General features: G+C 47.7%; 1 protein-coding gene across 1 annotated transcript; it reads left to right on the top strand.

The window, feature by feature from the left end:
* Nucleotides 1–9,755: 9,755 nt before the first annotated feature.
* FABP1 (fatty acid binding protein 1) lies at nt 9,756–13,426 on the top strand. Its single transcript, XM_007102539.3, has 3 exons — nt 9,756–9,822; nt 11,772–11,944; nt 13,325–13,426. The coding sequence occupies exons 1-3, from the start codon at nt 9,756–9,758 to the stop codon at nt 13,424–13,426; spliced, it is 342 nt and encodes a 113-aa protein (XP_007102601.2).
* The last annotated feature ends 1,507 nt before the right edge of the window (nt 13,427–14,933 follow it).

Here is a 14,933-nt window from a genome sequence, read left to right as displayed (position 1 = left end):
CAAAACAAAAACATCTTAGCAACCTAGGAGTAGAAGGGAACTTTATCCAATAAGGTGAATCTGTGAAAAACCTAACAGTGAATCTATGCAAAACCTTATAGTCAACATCCTACTTACTGGTGAAAGATTGAATGTTTTCCCGCTAAGATCTAGAAAAGACAAGTATATCATCTCAAACCCCTTCTATTTAACATTTTACTGGAGATTCTAGCCAGTGTAATAAGGCCCAGAAAGGAAATAAAAGGCATACAAATTGGAAAGGAAATAGTACAACTGCATTTGCAGGTGATGAAATCCACAAGAAAGCTGTTAGAACTAATAAGTGTTTAGCAAGATTGCAGAATCTAAGACCAATATAAAAAATCAATTCTACTTTTATGTACTAACAAAAAAGAAAGACAATTGAAAACTGAAATTTTTGAAATATCATTTACAATAGCACCTAAGATATATGAAATTATTGGGGCAAATCTGACAAATGATGTGAAAGATTTGTACAGTAAAACCTACAAAACATTGCTGAAAGAAACTAAAGATGATCTAAATAAATGGTGAGATATACTGTGTTCATGTGTAGGAAGATTCAATATTGTTAAGAAAATTCTCTCCAAAATTGAGTATAGATTTGATGTAATCTCAATCAACATCCCAGAAGACTTTTTTTTAAAGAAAGTGACACATCAGTTCTAAAATTCATATGGAAATCCAAAGGGTCTGGAACAGTCCAGCATTTCGGAAAGAAGAACAAATTTGGAGGATTTACACTACCTGATTTCAAGGTTTATTGTAAAGCCACAGTAAAAAGTATGATACTGGCATAAGGAAGGACAAAAGATCTATGGAACACTAGAAAGAGTCCACTAATAGACCATGCATATATGGTCAACTGATTTTTCACAAAAGTGCAAAGACATTAGGTAGAGAAAGGATAATCTTTCAATGAAGGGCTCTGGAACAATTGCATTTCCATATATTTCAGTATTAGTCATGTGTAGCTGTAACGGCCAAGGACACGCTGGAGGAACCGGCTGACCCTGCAGCAGTGCAGCTGTGAGCCTAGGAAGACAACTGGCTGTGGTCTAGACCTGGGAGTGACTGGGCACCAGCTGTTCTCATCCCCACAGGCGGGAGCCAAGACCTCCTTCTCTACAGAGGGAAAGACTGAGCTGAGTATTTCTCACATGGCAATGACTGTCTCATTTTACTCAGTTGATCAGTCAATCGATTGACTGGTTATTAATCAGACAATAAATAAAAACAAATAAAAATAAAACAAATAAAAATAAGTAAAAAGTACCTTTCCACTACTCTTTCCCTTCCCACTGCTTTCTTCAGAGTTCACCACTGTGAACTGTCTGGGATGGACAATTCATTCCAGACTTTCTCCACACACATGTGGGTGCATGTACCTGGATAACTAAGGTTATTAGGATTCTAAAATTTAAGTGAAATCATCTTATACATTTTTTCTGTAACTACCTTTTATTACCTTAACAATACATCTTTGCAAATATTTCCAAAACAGAATTTATTCATTCTTGTTCATGGCTACACAGGAATTCAAGTCACAGATGGACCATAATCTATGTAATCAATTCTGTACTGGTGGATATTTTGGTTATCCTCTCCCCATCCCCTTTTTTGGGGAGGGAGGATTATATTAAATAACGCTACAAAGAGAATATCAATGTGGAGGCTATTCCTTCAAGAACCAAATAAGTTCAGATTTCTGGGTTAAGGATATTCCAGGCCACAGACACTTGAAGTGAGAAGGGACTACATTTTAAAGTTTAATCAGGATTTACTGAGCCCATAATACATATATGAAACCAAGGAATACTATCAGGTAGGGGAGCCTGACACAGCGGTCAAGTGACAATGCAGCCTGAATGAATTGCTAAAGACCTTTCATCTGGCTTTGGCTGTTTCTGTTAAGTTGTTGATATAGATGCTAGGTTTTGCCCTCAGGATTTTAAAGGCACCATGGACATGTGGCTATGAACAAACAGTCTATTAGGAATTGAAGAAGGGTGGGGAGGAGAGGAGAAAGCATGGCACCCAGGTACACAAATAGCCATCTTCACATTATTACAGCCATTGCTTCTTTCATCAAACATTTACTGACCCTGACTCTGTGCAAGAGACCATGAAAGCCCAGTAGCGGAGACAAGGATGTATGCTTGTATCCTGCTACTGAACACCTTGTCATCAGAGGGAAAAGAAGACAAAACTAAGAGAGGTTGTAAGATAGAGTGGTACAAACAGTAAGAGAGGCACAGTGACTAGAGTTCAGAGTGAGGAGGAAATACTTCCAGCTAGGAGGAGGGGAAAGGGAAGGGGCAAGGATGACTGTCTTCTCCCTACATCTCCCACCTGTGTGGATGGCATTAACATCGCCATGGTAACCCAAACTGGGGCTTCCAGGAGCATCTTCAACTCCTCCCATTCCCTCCCACCCACCTTTAATGGATCCCCAAATGTTCTCAGTTACAATCACAGAATAGCTCTCCAATTCATACACTCTCACCTCCTCCCAAGTTCAGCTCCTCTCCTCTCCTGCTAGAATTTTTGCAGGAGTTTCCTAACCAATTTCTCCACCTCCAGCTCTCTCTCCATCCAGCCCGTCTTTCATGCTACCTAGAGAGTAATCTTCCAAAATCACAAATCTGATTATCATTCCTCTGCTTGAGAACTTTGGCTGACTTTCCATCACCTAGCATAGCAATATCTAAAATTTTGTCACTAGCATATCAGCTTCCCTACTTTATTGCTGTCACATCTCCTTATGTCCTGTGCCCGGAATTTTTTTTTTTTTTTTGCCTGTGTCTCTTGGCCCCTTCCCCCAACTTCACCACTCGGCTCTGTGTTCTGGGGGCTGGAGTCTACAAATAATATTTTCTGAACTCCTTTGCCAGCTGATTTTCTGTTAGGACGTAGGGTATGGCAATCACCCAACCAGAGGGCAACTGGAAATCAGCAGGAGGAGACACTCTTCCTTCTGCAGCAGTTACTTGAAGTTCTCGTGGTTGCTGCTGTGGCAGCAGGAGTGCAGTGGCTCTAGATTCCAGCAGCCTGGTCAAGGTGGATCCAGAACTGAAGGTACCAGCAACCTCCAACACTGTAGAACCAGGTGTAGACCCCTGGGTTCCAGCCTGGAGGCATCAGCAGCTTTGAATTCCCTTTTGCTCTTCCAGCTCTTCCATCACCTTGGTAACCAATCTCCCATATTCAATTCCTGCATTTGAAATACCTAGGGTAATATCTGTTCTCCATCCTGGACTCTTGTACTATTAGTTATGTACTATTTTTCTCTAAATGACTCCTTAAAAAAAACAACCTGACCTTATCCAAGGCAATAATATTCATGAGGTCATAAGTTGATGTATATTTTTCTAATACATGTTCGACTAAGTGCAAAACTATTAATATGTAAATTGTCCATCTATATCCCATCTAAAATCATCTCTTGTGCTGATATATACACCATTTTGGGAAACTATAGGCTAGGGAATATAGTCTGGCCTCCCCATCACCATCTGGTTGTGGCCTCCCTCTCCAGCTCCCATCTCTGGTTCCCCTACACAGACTCTTCCATCCTCCTCTCTATCCTTCCTCCCCAAATGACATGCCTTTCTTCAACAACAGTATATTTTTTCACTCCTTTGCATGCTTTGTTCTCTGTTCATGAAATTATCCTGATTCCTTCCCTGACCAGAAAATCCCTTCTTGGGACTTCTCTGCTGATGCAGTGGTTAAGACGCTGTGCTCCCAATACAGGGGGCCTGGGTTTGATCCCTGGTCAGGGAACACAATCCCACATGCATGTCACAACTAAGGAGCCTGCCTGCCGTAACTAAGACCCAACGCAACCAAATAAAAAATAAATAAATGAATATTTTTTAAAAATTACTTCTTACTCTTAATTCAATCAACCCCTACATTTTGAAGTATTATTTAAACTTCATGCTATTCAAAGGGCAGCTTTGACTCTCTTCATGCTCCTTCCTAGACAGGGAGTTCCTTTGTAGATTCAAAATATAACCCCTGCAGGAACTTCACACAGTAGGTCAGAGTATTGCTTGTTGAGTGAATAGTCAAGAAGAAGATGAATTATCTGATGCCTGTGGCTTCGGTGGGATCCGAGGCTGAGGAAAGTCTACCCTGGAGGAGGGAACAGATGGATGCTTGCAGTCACCGTGAAGCACCAGGTGAGTGCTTACAGAGCGGCCCAAGTTGGATATTCCAGTAAATCCAATACAGTAAGAACAGCAGATACTAACTTTAAAGAATTAGAATTCAATAAAATATGCTTTGCACGGCACCTCTACTGAACAAGGGCTCAGCAGCCACTTCAGGACCTTTCATTTCTTCGAGATCAGTCTTCATGCACGTGGACTGTCCAGTTATTTGACCTAGAGTAACAGGACATTTCCAAACCAACAGTAAGCCAACCATCAATGACTCAAGAGGTCAATAGCACCTGGACTATTGTCTTGTCAACATTTTCTAGACCCATGCTCCATGGAGAGTGTAACGCTAAGCTCTGGTTTAGAAGAATTTTCATCAGAATAACCAAGATATACCTTTAAAAATTATAATATGGAAAAAACAAAAGTCAAAACCATAAGCTTTGGGTCCAGCAGACAGGGTTCAAGCTCCTATTTGGCAACTTCCTATTTGGGTAGCCATTACTAACCTCTTCTTACCTTAGTTTTCTCTCCTGAAAAATGGGGATAATAATGCTTACCTTAGAGTATTGCTTTGAGAATTCAGTAAGAATTTTCAGAGAAAGCACCTACTTAGTAGTCAATTAGTGGAAGCTGCATTTTATCACTCTTAATGTAATAGAATTCATGGAATCAAATAGAAGTGACGATTGGGGATGTCAATCTAGAGGAACAGAACCCCCAGGAGGGCTATATGGAGAGAGACTGTGGAGCTGAGCCTTGAAGGATGTCAGTGGAGTGACCATTCTGGCTCTAAAGGGGCTGATGATTCACGACTCTAAGGCAGATAGAATGCAGGGCTGCAGGGTCGGGTGGCTAGTTGGCCAAGGGTTGCTGGGGAGAGATTTCTCTCTGAAGTGCCAGGCTGACTTTGAAGGCAACTGGAAGCCTCCAACACTCAGAGGGCAAGGAACATAAGGACACAGGGACACAGGACAAGCAAACACGATTAGCTTTTACAGCCAACGCAGGAGCCTTATGAACCAGCCTTGCAGATAAGTTTTGAGTTCTTCCTTGATTACATCAGCCCTCAAGTTAGTGCCACTACCTGCCATGTAATCCACAGGATTTTCTACTCTACCATGTCACAGTAAAGGAGAACTCACTGGAAGGCCCAAAGGAAATCACAGGAAAGTCTCACTTTACACAATAGGGATATTCCTAAAAGTTATGGTGTAAAGGGAAATTTTGTTGAATATGTTTTTCAGTATAGTCTGTGCAAGTGTGATTCCCTTTACAGGGCAAACCACAACCCACAATTCTTGTTTGGCATATTTGTCCTTTTGTCCCCCCGGGGCTTCTTCAAGGAGGCAGACCTCTAAAAGGTCAAGGACATTGAGTGGTTTTAAGGCAGATCCCATTCTAGGTACCGGACAGTTTTTATAGGGGGGATTCTTGAAGGAATTTACAATGATTGAAGAGACAGAATAAGCATATGAAAAGCAAGGCTTAAGAATGTCTTTTAAAAGTTTCCGTCAAAGGATGTACATCCTGAAATTCCGCCGAAAAGATTTTTTTAATATTTACTTTTTTATTTAGTTGCACCAGGTCTTAGTTGCAGCAAGTGGGCTCCTTAGTTACAGCTCACAGGCTCCTTAGTTGTGGCTCCAGGGCTCCTTTAGTTGCAGCTCGCCGGCTCCTTAGTTGCAGCACGTGGGCTCCTTAGCCGCGGCATGTGGCCTCCTTAGTTGTGGCATGCGAACTCTTAGTTGCAGCGTGCATGTGGGATCTAGCTCCCTGTCCAGGGATCGAACCCAGGCTCCCTGCATTGGGAGAGCAGAGTTTTATCCACTGCACCACCAGGCAAGTCCCCCCTACCAAAAAGATTTGAAACAGCACATGATAAAAACACAGGACTTGCAGGACTGATGACACGGCCAGCGAAGCTGATACAAATTTTTCCCTCAGGACGCATCAAATGTGCAGCTTGAACCATAACGGCTTTTCTGATGACCAGCTGAGGTCTCAAGAAAGAAAGAAAAATCCCCAGATGCCAGGAGTACCGTAGGAATTGTAAGTCAGAGAAGTAAGCAGTGAGCTGAGGCTGGGGCAACTGGAGACATTACTACTGGCCCGGGGAGATGGGAAGGAAGCTTGTCCTCAAGTCAGGAGATAAACATAAAAGTTGGCCCTAGGCTGGAGATACCTCTGGACACCTGGCACAAGCAGATGCAAAGTGCTCTGATCTCCTCTGACTTCACTTTCCTGAAGGACTTGGGTTGACACAGGACTTTCACAAGGCAGAGAATGTCAGGACCATTTAATAGATAAGGAAGTGGAGGCCCAGTGAGGTTGAATGATTTGTCCAGGGTCACACGTCTGTTAGCGAGAAGAGCTGGACTCAAACTCAAGCCCTTCCCCTCCTGCAGCCCTGCCTCTAGTGGAGCACATGGCATCTCCTGAAACATCCAGGAAATGGGGAAACTGGCACTGCAGACATCCTGGGATCAGATCCAAGCGCAGAGGTGCCTGGCCTCAAATAAATGGCAGTCATATCCTGGCTACCAAGAGGCTGTCACCCCTTCCACGCCTCCACGTTGCTCAGCTGAGTAGGGAAAGTGAGGAGAGGGGATGTCTGGTGGGGCTTGGAGGGGGCTGGAGTCTGCGAGTGGACAAAAATCAGAAGCTGGGCCCAGGAAGTGGGATTCTTTTTTTCTTGAAAGCCACTTGAACTTTGTCATTGCAATTAGGCTTATCTCTTCCTGTGTTTACTTAGCTTGTGGGTGGGAGATGTCATTACCCTTTTTAAATTTTATGGAAAAGTACCTACAAGTGTTAAATTTTGAAATGGCCACTAATTCTCTCTCTCACACACACACACACACACACACACACACATACACACACACACACACACACACACACACAGAGTCTAGCCAAGAGGAGGCTGCCCCTCTGCCATGGGAGCTGTCAGGTCTCCAACGGCTGTGCTAGCCCCTTGACCAGCCTCTGAGCTGGTCATGCCAGGCACTGCCTGGACGGAGAGGCAGGAATGGCAGGGCAAGCAGAAGGGTCTGCAGGGAGTCAGTTCACAGGTACTGCTCTTCCTCGGACACCAGAAAAGGGTCCAGGGTTCCTGAGAGGCCTCTGGGATGGATGCTGTCCTGCCCTATGGAGAAACTTTTATGATACTCTGTCCCCCTATCCAGCTTAGAGCCCAATGAGCAGCGCTGTGGGCTGTGTCATTTGACATCCATGGTCAAGGGGAGAGGGTCTGGATGTGGAATTTATATGCCAGGCATCCCTTTACCCGAGGAGGGGTGTTGGGCAGGCAGTGGCTGCATGAGAGAGCGCGGTGTGTCCAGGGCACTGCCAGTAAATCCTCCCCAATAGAGCACTTGATGGCGGGGAGGGGTGGGGGGTGTCTCAGGTATAAGCTGAATTTAGCCCGGGGCTCAACGAGCGCACAGTCATTAGGCAGACGCACGTCAGCTATTAGCCAGTGGGTTACCCTACGTAACCCAGATGCCAGCAGGGATTAGATGGTACTCTGGGATTTGGACAAAATTAGTTTGAATTCCTCTAAAGGCCAACCTAGGATTTAGGGGGATCCCTGGGGAAAATGCACCCCATGGCCACTCGGTTTCCTGGTACTGTTTTCAGCGTGTTGTCTTGGCTCCATTACATCAACCCAGAAATGAAACTCAGCCCATCATTTTCCTCTTGCACATCTATTGATTCATGGGTTATGCTTTACTGAAGCATGGAAGTAGTTGGGGAGAGAACTGAAGAAAGGTGGATGAGGATTCACTTGGCAGTTTCCAATTCAACACCAGCTTTCCTAGAAGCCTGCCTGCCTCCCTGCCACTGGGGATGCCTTAGTGACTCGGTCACCCCACACCCTCTTGCTGGCCCCTCTCCTTTCTGCCTGCTGCACTGTTCTCTCTCCTCCCCCATCATCCAGGAGGGAGAAAGAAGATGCAAATGATGTCTCTCTCTCGGTCTCCTGCCCAGAACAGCCCTGCTGCCTCATCAGCTCAGCCTCACTGAACACAGACCCCGGGCTCCCTCACCCTCTCTCCCTTAGCCTGTCATTTTCTCTCTCTCTTATACACACACACACACACACACACACACACACACACACACACACACACACACACATCTCCTGGCTGCCCAGCCCTAGTGAGTCAGTGGTTTGAGAGGGCATTCCAACCTGACTACTCTGTATCTCTCGTTTTTGTTTAACGAGAAACACTGTGGCCTCATTATCTGCTGACAGTTTTTATTTGCTGACTCATCACTAATTGGACATCTACTACGTGCCAGTATTGGGAATACCAAGGAAGAAGTACAGTGGGAAAAAAAGGCAGAGAGAAATAATCCCAGTAGGAATGACAATATAGGTACTTGCAAAGTGTTCTCTGAGCCCAGAGGATTCATAGAGCAGACTACCGGGGGAGAAGAACAGAAGGGCAGAGGAGGAGCCCCGTGAAAGCCAGCATAGAGGCATGAGAGCCCCGACAGGTTCAGGGGGTCCAACAGGCCCTACCTTCTTCCTTCCCCTATCTTGTCCCTGCCTAATTAAATGCATCTCAATTTCCACACACCTGGTTTAAAGGTACCCTTTCACACTTCCAGAGGGAGATTTTTTTTTTTTTTGGCTGTGTTGGGTCTTCGTTGCTGCATGCGGGCTTTCTCTAGTTGCAGCGAGCGGGCTTCTCATTGCAGTGGCTTCTCTTGTATCAGAACACAGGCTCTAGACACGCAGACTTCTGTAGTTGTGGCACGCGGGCTCAGTAGTTGTGGCTGGCAGGCTCAGTAGTTGTGGCTCACGGGCCCTAGAGCGCAGGTTCAGTAGTTGTGGCTCCCGGGCTTAGTTGCTCCGCGGCATATGGGATCTTCCCGGACCAGGGCTCGAATCCGTGTCCCCTGCATTGGCAGGCGGATTCTTAACCACTGCTCCACCAGGGAAGTCCCCAAAAGGAGATTGATTTGGACTGCGGAGGAGCCTGTGAGGAATTCCCAGAATACAAAGCAGCTCTAGGGACTGATGACAACTTGGTAAAAATTAACTTAGTGCGATGATAAAGATGAGAAGAGATCATAAGGTAACTTAAGGTGAGGTTTTGAGATTAAAGGGATTCTTTGGTATTTTTCTGAGTGTCTAAATCTAGATCCACACGTACACATACACATCTCCACGTATATATGTATACATACATACACACATGCACACACACACATATATGCGTGTGTAGGTATGTATGCATACACGTACCTGCACACACACATTTCATGGGAGAGCAGCACCTTAAAGGCTGCAGGGCCATAGGGCTTTGCACCTGATTAGCACTCATCAAGCTTTGCTGAATTGGAGCAGATCACTGCTGTGCCCAACCTGTTTTTTTTTTAATCGTTGACCATTGCTCTCAGGAGTTAATGTTTGAACCTGGCCATAAAGGAGTCGACAGCAGCTGACCTATGGTCTACATTTGAAGGGGAAGGAGCCCCCTATAAATCAGCCCACTCTGGCAGCCCTGCCAGCAGAGCTGTTGGCTCAGCTGTGAAGGGAGCTTCGTCGCCACCATGAACTTCTCCGGCAAGTACCAAGTGCAGAGCCACGAAAACTTTGAGGCCTTCATGAAGGCAGTCGGTGAGTGCTGGGCCCAGGCTGGGGGCCATGGCCATGACGGTCTGGTCCTACACATGGCGGCCCCTTGGGGTCCTGACGTCTGGATGGGAGGAGCGGTCCAAGCTTTACACAGACCAGGGGTCCTGTTCTGCTACTTTCGAAGCTCATGCTATTCTGCCCTGCACAAGGCTACGCCTTAGGCAAGTGGAAAGAGCACTGAACTAGGGTCTGATCTGGATTGAAGCCACCTCTGCTGGTACCTCATTGTGTGACCCTGTTCATCCACTCGTTCATTCATTTATTCATTCTTTTTTTTTAAAAATAAATTTATTTATTTATTTTTGGCTGTGTTGGGTCTTCGTTTCTGTGCGAGGGCCTTCTCCAGTTGCGGCGAGCCGGGGCCACTCTTCATCGCGGTGCGCGGGCCTCTCACTATCGCGGCCTCTCTTGTTGCGGAGCACGGGCTCCAGACGCGCAGGCTCAGTAGTTGTGGCTCACGGGCCCAGTTGCTCCGCGGCATGGGGGATCCTCCCGGACCGAGGCTCGAACCCGTGTCCCCTGCATTGGCGGGCAGATTCTCAACCGCTGCGCCACCAGGGAAGCCCCATTTATTCATTCTTCTAACAAACTTTGATTCAAGGCCAACCGCACGCTGAGATGAGTGCTGTGCTGGGGCAGATACCACGGAGACAGATAACAATGAGCCACGTTTCCAAGGTCACAATTTAGAGAAAAAGAGAAGAAATAAATGCAATCAAGCGTGCTCTAACGTGTCCTGAGTGCTGACTCAGCATCAGGCCCCATGCTAAGCCCTAGACAGGCAACATCCTGTTAATGCCTCACCAAAAACCTCTGAGTTGGATACTATTATTTTTCCCATTTTATAATTGAGGCAATTGAGGCCTTGAAAGTTGAAGTAATCCCAACTGGGGTCACACAGGTAGTAATCCCAAACTGAGCTGGGATTTGAAGCCGGCACTAGTTCCCGGAGACACATTTTAAATCCCTTCCCCCCATCCCACCGGGTCACTTATAGGAGGATGTGGTGGTCCTGGGAGGGCATCAAGGGAAGGCTTGGGAGGAGCGAAGGAGAGCCTTGGCTGAGCCTTGGAAGATGAGCAGGTGTCCCCTGCGGGGCTGGGGGAGGGGAGTGTCCTCCAGGGGGAGGGAGCAAAGGAGCAGGGGGACAAGGAAGGATGCTGAGAGGAGAGGGTGGGGAAGACAGCAGAGGCAAAGAGAAGAGGAACTTCGGGGAAGCTGAGAGCTAGGACCTCCTGTAGGGCACGTCATGCCATCTCTCTGTGTCCTGCATCCCTCACCTGGGCAACAGGACGACCGCTGTCAATGCACCTGGTTTTCATGAACCTCAATTCATGTAACAACATAGACATGCTCTGAAATTCGTAAAGCTCTGTCCCCGGGCAAGGGAATCCTGGTCCGTCTTCCTCAAGAGCCTCGATGGCAGAGGTGGAGGTAAGGGTAGGGGGACATAGGTTTGCCAGGCACAGTCCTGGTGTGTGCCTGCCGTTCTGGCATAATTATTAAGAGCTCCCCTCCCACTCTCAGGGGGGACCTGGCTTGGGAGACAAGCTGGATGGTCCCCTGCATGTGGAGGACAAAACGCTTTACACTCAGAAGAGCAAAGTCTGAAGGCTTTAAAGTAGGAGGAATGAGGAGGGAGAGCAAGTAAGAAGCAGGTACTCAGCCGAGAAAAGCTTCCCCTGGGCAGAGGGGTGTGTTTTTTTAATAAACCAACTGGCAAGATAACAGGTGCATGAGATCAGGCCAAGTCAGGCCACTGACCTTCCCTTTCAGAGGTCAAAACCCACATTGCTCACAGGACTCCGGAAAGTGCTGAGGCCTCCGGGAAAACGCGGCATCTCCCCTCCCCCTCCACATCACGGAGTTTCTCTTGTGACCTTGCAGCTCCTACCTCTGCCCACCTCTAAACTTCCAGTGGTTTCCACCAGGTATGCCTGATGACCTCATCCAGAAGAGGAAGGACATCAAAGGGGTGTCAGAAATCGTGCAAAACGGGAACCACTTCAAGTTCACCATCAACACTGGCTCCAAAGTGATCCAGAACGAGTTCACCTTGGGGGAGGAGTGTGAGATGGAATTCCTGACTGGGGAGAAGGTCAAGGTAGGAGGTGCCCCCTCGAGCCACCCTCTGCTTCCAGAACTTTCCCTGGAGCCTGGTGCCAGGCTTCCTCCCTCAAGGCTCCCACCTCACAATTCCCACTGCTGATACCCTATCTCTGAACCCACTGGAGGAGCTCTGGCCCAAGAGTCCGAGCTCTCCCATATAGAGGGTATGGGGAACCAGGCCCAGAGCAGGAGTCTAAGACTCAGAATCTCCCAGGCCCAGCAACGGGCAAGTGGCATTCTGTGCCAAACCCCTAACAGAGCCCTGAGGTCATCTGTGAGCCAAAGGAAATGGCTTTGCTGAGCCTAGAGCTGGTGGTCATGGGGAGAGACTTCCTGAAGGAGATGCCTGCGACACCAAAGAACCAAAGCAGGCCTTCAGACCAAGCCTTGCGGGTTGGTCAATGAGCCCCTAGACTTTGCTACCTCATCTGTGAAATGGGCACAGTCACCCTTCCCAGAGCAAAGGCAGCGGGCAGGGCGGTGTCACCTCCGCTGGGCTGTGGCTAAGGTGTGCGATGAGAGCTGGGTGTGGGATGTGTGAGTGGTGGGCAGGCAGGGGCAGGGAGATCCAGGCAGGGGGGCGCCCCCCACGAAGGGCCTCTGTTCCTCCGTCCGAAACCCCACACACCCCGGCACCACCAGTACCACTGAGCGGCCATCTTCAATCCTCTCCCCCAACATCCCCTGACCCCAGACAACTTCGTGCATCGGTCTCCGCACAACTGTTGGTCTTTTTTTACCTCTTCTGATGGCTCTTGATTTCTGCTTCTCTAGATATAACATTACAGGTCAGGAAATCTATGATAAATTTTAGGAGGGAAATTCTCTTATATGGCCCACGGTACGGGGCAGGCTGTCATGGGTTTGACCACAGGCCTTTTACAATTGTCCGTTTTGGAGGCAAATTTTAACGTTGGCCAGTGTGTTCGGCTCCATGCTGGGTTTCTGTTACCTCTTCCTGGATGCATGAAAAGGAGACCGCAAGTGGAAAGATAAAGGTGCTAGAAGCCATAATATAAAATAATACAGAGCAAAAATATGTGTTCTTCCAACTGGCCAGGATTTTGAATTTTGCTACTCCCTCCCTCCATTGGCTTGGAGAATCACGACTTGAATCAATTTTATTTGTGTTTGATTTGAGACAGCTTAGGGGTCTTATGCTGACTCCTAGATCACATCCCATAGATGAAAAGTCTGACCAAAGAAGCCCTGCCATTTTCTTTAGTTCTTACATGCACCTCACTTCTGTTCAGAGCCAGAGAACAGGGTTTGGTTGCTGCAAGCAGAGACCTATGCAGGGGAGCCAACCTCGTTAGCGAGAGGTTTACTCCCTCCCAGACCCTTCCTCGCAGGCCGTTCCTTCTGTCCCATGCAGGCGGTGGTTCAGCTGGAAGGTGAGAATAAACTGGTGACAACCCTCAAAGGCATCAAGTCCGTGACTGAATTCAACGGTGATACAGTCACCAGCGTAAGTTGACACTCTGAGCTTGTGGCTCCTCGTGCTTGGGGCCAGGGGTCAATCTCTGCTACCACTTACTGAGCATCCACTGTGCCCAGGCAGCTTTCACACATTATCTCAAAACTTCCCACCAACACTGAATTTTCTTAATGGGGAAACTGAGGCAATCATACAGCCAGGAAATGGCAGAGTTAGGGTTCCTCTGAGCTGGATCTGTCTCACAGGGCAGCAGTCCACGGTGATACACTGCACCACCCTAGGAGAAGCCAACTCCCATTGTAGACGGGGGAGCTTTGTACATTTCTTACCACTTGCAATGAATGCTAATAAGGCATCTTGTTCTAATAAAACCAGTGCAGTGTATTAGGGCAGTTTTCCAATAGAGGAGTGTGGTGTCTTAAGGAAGGGGCACACTTTTCTAATTCACCAAAAGCCCCCCATGTGCTGGTGGTGGCCCCAGCTGGTGCTTCCCTGCCTCTCCCGGTTCCTTCAGGCTGTCCTTCCACCACCACTTTCCTGGCCACTTGTCGTCCACTCCTACCTCCCCCACTTCCTTCCTTCGTCACTGCCACCCCCTGTCTCCTCTCCCCTTCCTTCCCTAACACCCAGATAGGATGGGATGGGAGAGGAGCTTGGTAGGAGACACAGGGTCGTGCAAAGCCACCAGCACAGGTCACACTTCTTAGACCCTGCTGGGATGTAGACACAAGTCTCGCTCACAGGCTGGAGGACAGAAATCCATTCATTCCCACCTGTGGTCCTCTCTGATTCATGGAGCAACCCTTCCCATGGACGCAGCACCCACGCTCAAGGAAGGCTTGCTTTGGCAGAAAGTTGGGCTGTTTCATTGCTTTTCCTATTTTATGACGTTGCAGTAATTGTTAGCCATAACCCTTCCCTTCTGCGTCACTAACCAATGAACACAGAGGCCTCCATCTGCCTTGCAAGCCCAGGGCACTCAGTAAATGCCTTTGCCCTTTTGGCATTTATAAGGAGAATCATATTCTTGGCAATTTCATGGCAGCTTATGGATCCGGCACTTGGGCTTGTGTGTGCCACATCACCCTTGGTGCCTGGCTGTCGGCCACGTCCTATCCCCCATACGGGAGTGAATAGTACAGTGTTTCTCCTGCAGTTAGAGTACGGTGTCCCCCCGGCTCTTCCTTGCCCCCAGGTTGTATTTTGGGGAGTAACAGAGGCAGAACACTGCTCAAGGGGTCTGTCATCACCCTGTTCAAGGGGAGAAATCCCTCAGCTAGGGAGAGAGTGAGGGTCAACCATGAAATCTGCAGTCCCCTGCACATTCACAGCAGAGGAGAGAGGCACCTGCAGGGAAGTGGGAGATAAGCTGTCCTGGACTCAGTCCTGGCTAATGTCTTTGATATGCTCCATTACCCCTATTCCTCTCATCTCCTGTGAGGGAGGCAGGATGGGGGACTTAATAGACAGGTTGACCTGTCCAAGGTCATCCAGCTAATGCGCTGTAGAGCTAGGGTTCAAACCTAGATCTTTCCGTTCCATTTCA

This window comes from Physeter macrocephalus, chromosome 12 (assembly GCF_002837175.3).
Source record: "Physeter macrocephalus isolate SW-GA chromosome 12, ASM283717v5, whole genome shotgun sequence".
NCBI classification, from domain to species: Eukaryota; Metazoa; Chordata; class Mammalia; order Artiodactyla; family Physeteridae; genus Physeter; species Physeter macrocephalus.
The sequence above is the reverse complement of the archived record's forward strand: the minus strand, read 5'-3'. Positions and strand labels throughout refer to the sequence as shown.